This window comes from Pleurodeles waltl, chromosome 3_1 (assembly GCF_031143425.1).
Source record: "Pleurodeles waltl isolate 20211129_DDA chromosome 3_1, aPleWal1.hap1.20221129, whole genome shotgun sequence".
Classification (NCBI taxonomy): Eukaryota; Metazoa; Chordata; class Amphibia; order Caudata; family Salamandridae; genus Pleurodeles; species Pleurodeles waltl.
In genome coordinates, this window is record NC_090440.1 from 473067136 (window position 1) to 473069842 (window position 2707).

Here is a 2707-nt window from a genome sequence, read left to right on the forward strand (position 1 = left end):
ATTGTTAGGAGATATCCGCAAGTGCTTGATAATCACATGTACTGTTTCTCACAATGTAAAACAGTTTTGAATTGTCGTTTTTCATTTGTTGATGCATTTTCAGGGGATTGCTAACTGCCATTTACGCAGATTGTAGTCTCTGTCATTGTCCAAACAGGAAGCTACATGTGTATTTCTTGATATGTTTTGTAATACCCAGTTTCAAGTACTTATGTTCGCTATTTAAAAATGAAATACACATACCAGTGTACTTGGAGGCTTGTGGATTGTATTCGGCGAATCTATTGCTTCTCCTTTATCCTTTAAAAATGTATTGGTCAAATCTTTACTTCTATGTTACATATGTTGTCATCATTATTTTATTATACACAAGCTGCAGCCGAACACAGGCTGTACACATGCCACTATATATATATATATATATATATATATATATATCTACTCTTCCTCAGTACTGGATAAGTAGACAACAGTAGTAGGAAGGGATACCTTTAATCACCATATTAAAAGTGACAGTTATCCCGCCCACCGGAAATGACGTCATATCCGGTGGCTGGGACTTCCGGTGTCCCAGAAAGCCCTCCCCGGAAGTGACGTGCATGGGGTTGTCACGTGGTTTGTGAACACGTGGTGTCACGTGTTAGCCTTGTGCCTGGGTCCTAGCCCCTGGGTGATGGCCTATGAGCTGTGTAAAAAAGTATGACTTAGTGTTGTGCAAGTGGTTTCAGAGCCTGAGAGGGACAGGTCTGGACATGTCAGACATTCATGCCCAAGTGCCAGTTAGGGGCCCTCATGGTGTCACGTGTTAGCCCCCCTTTTTTGAAATGTTGCATATAAGGAGCTGGTTAGAACCGGCTGTCAAACCGTGAACCAGGGTTGAAACAGTTTGGCAAGGTGCCATGAAGAGATACAATCCGATCGCAAGAAAAGCAGCCTCCTCAGGGGCCCTGAACACTATTGGTAGATATTACCGGACCCTCGCCCCTCTTACGATGGATGAGAATGCACAACAGGATGTCCCTGCCACCCAAGATACCGATGTTACCGGTTTTGAAGAGGAACTTTGCTACCGGCTTGAAAAGCTCAACCTCAAGGCTGTGTCGACCCAGATATCCCCTATTAAGGGGCCCGACAGCGACAGCAATGCCTCGAAAGATGAATTAAGTGTTGCATCTAACTTCATAGACATTGAAGATGTTGAAGAATGTGTAGCACCACCGAATTCGCCCATCTATGAAGACATGGGCGACCAGGAGGCCACCGAGTCAGAGGCCGTTATTGTACAGCCGTCAGGTGTAAGCTCCGGCACTGTTTCTGCCCCAATGGACCTCTGCGACTCCCAGGATTTCAGAGGAGCCTCTGAGTGTGATGCGAATATGGAGGTTGGTAATGACAGTTTTGTTATTTTTTTTTTTTATGTCTGTATACTCTAATGTCATACATTTAACTAATAATGTGTCTTGTGCTTTCTGTTTGAACCCTAGAACGTAGCTGAAGAAAGTGAGCCTCTAGAAGGGTCAACTCCAAAGGTTAACGCCGTAAATTTTTACTGCTTATGCTGTTCCAGACAGTCTGGAAGTGTTACAAGCCAGAACAAAGAGCCTCGTAAGAAATGTGTCTGCACCTACACTAGCCACGATTTTGAAAAGGAAGCTCCGGGCGTACCCTGGGCCACCATATGGCCAGTTAAAGGTTTTGCAGCGGCCGCTGTGAACGCCTGTGTTAAACGGGATTATTATGATCTTTGTTACGGGCATAAAATTAATGCGCCTCAACAGGATGCTCATGAATGTTTATACGATGCATACACACCAAGAATAATTCGCCACATTTGTAGTCGGATAGACCCTCACCGGTTATATAGGTTGTTAAGGGTTGTGTATGGGCTGTCGGCTGTGAAGAAAGGTGTCCACAGTGATATGATTAAGGTCTTGGCTGCGGCTGTCAATGAGATCCGATACGCTGCTGAGCCCTGCTCAAAACTCGACCGCATGCATGGTATGTGTCCCCACTTTGACATAAGTATGTTAGAACGGGTTATAAAAAGACGAATGTGTGACATTTATAATAAAAACAGAAGAATGAAGTCTCTAGCCCCACGAAAGCTGTTTTAGAAAAAATAAAATAAATTAATTAATTAAAAAAAAAAAAAGTAGACCATGAATGTGTTACTTAACGCTCCATACTTACTCACTTTTAGGCGGGGAATCCGGGTATCGAGATGCAAGATGCCTATGAGTTACAACCGGGCTACATCTGTATCGGGAGATTGATTTTTGTGCTGGTTAAAGAAAGAATAGCTGAAATACATCCTATGACTCTGCGGTATCTGAACATTTCGGAACCTTCAGCCTTGTTGCAATGTAGCAGTCATTTGTGTATCGCCAAGTGGTGTATCAATGGGCGGCTAAACGCATCTGTTGAATGCCGGACCTCGGACAAAGACCACATTCGTGAGTTAAGACTTTCACCTGAGACGGGGATACACGAGGCGTTGGTGAACATGACTGAAGATTATGTCACAAATAAAGGTTCGGAATGGTCCTGGTTAGAACTGTATGAACTGTTGAATTTTGTCAGTATCCTGAGTGTTCAGAGTTATAGGCGTGGGGAGCGGGAAGTCCTGTCTAGAGCTATTGAGAGTATAGCCATAAAAATATCAAAGTTTGTGACGCTTAGCGTTTGTGAAAGGCCATACTCTGAGTAA

General features: G+C 43.7%; 1 protein-coding gene across 1 annotated transcript; it reads left to right on the forward strand.

The window, feature by feature from the left end:
• The first annotated feature begins 877 nt into the window (after positions 1–877).
• On the forward strand, positions 878–2444 carry LOC138283216 (uncharacterized). Its single transcript, XM_069221261.1, has 2 exons — positions 878–1382; positions 1485–2444. Exons 1-2 carry the CDS (start codon positions 900–902, stop codon positions 2112–2114), a joined length of 1113 nt encoding a protein of 370 aa, XP_069077362.1. The 5' UTR covers positions 878–899; the 3' UTR covers positions 2115–2444.
• The last annotated feature ends 263 nt before the right edge of the window (positions 2445–2707 follow it).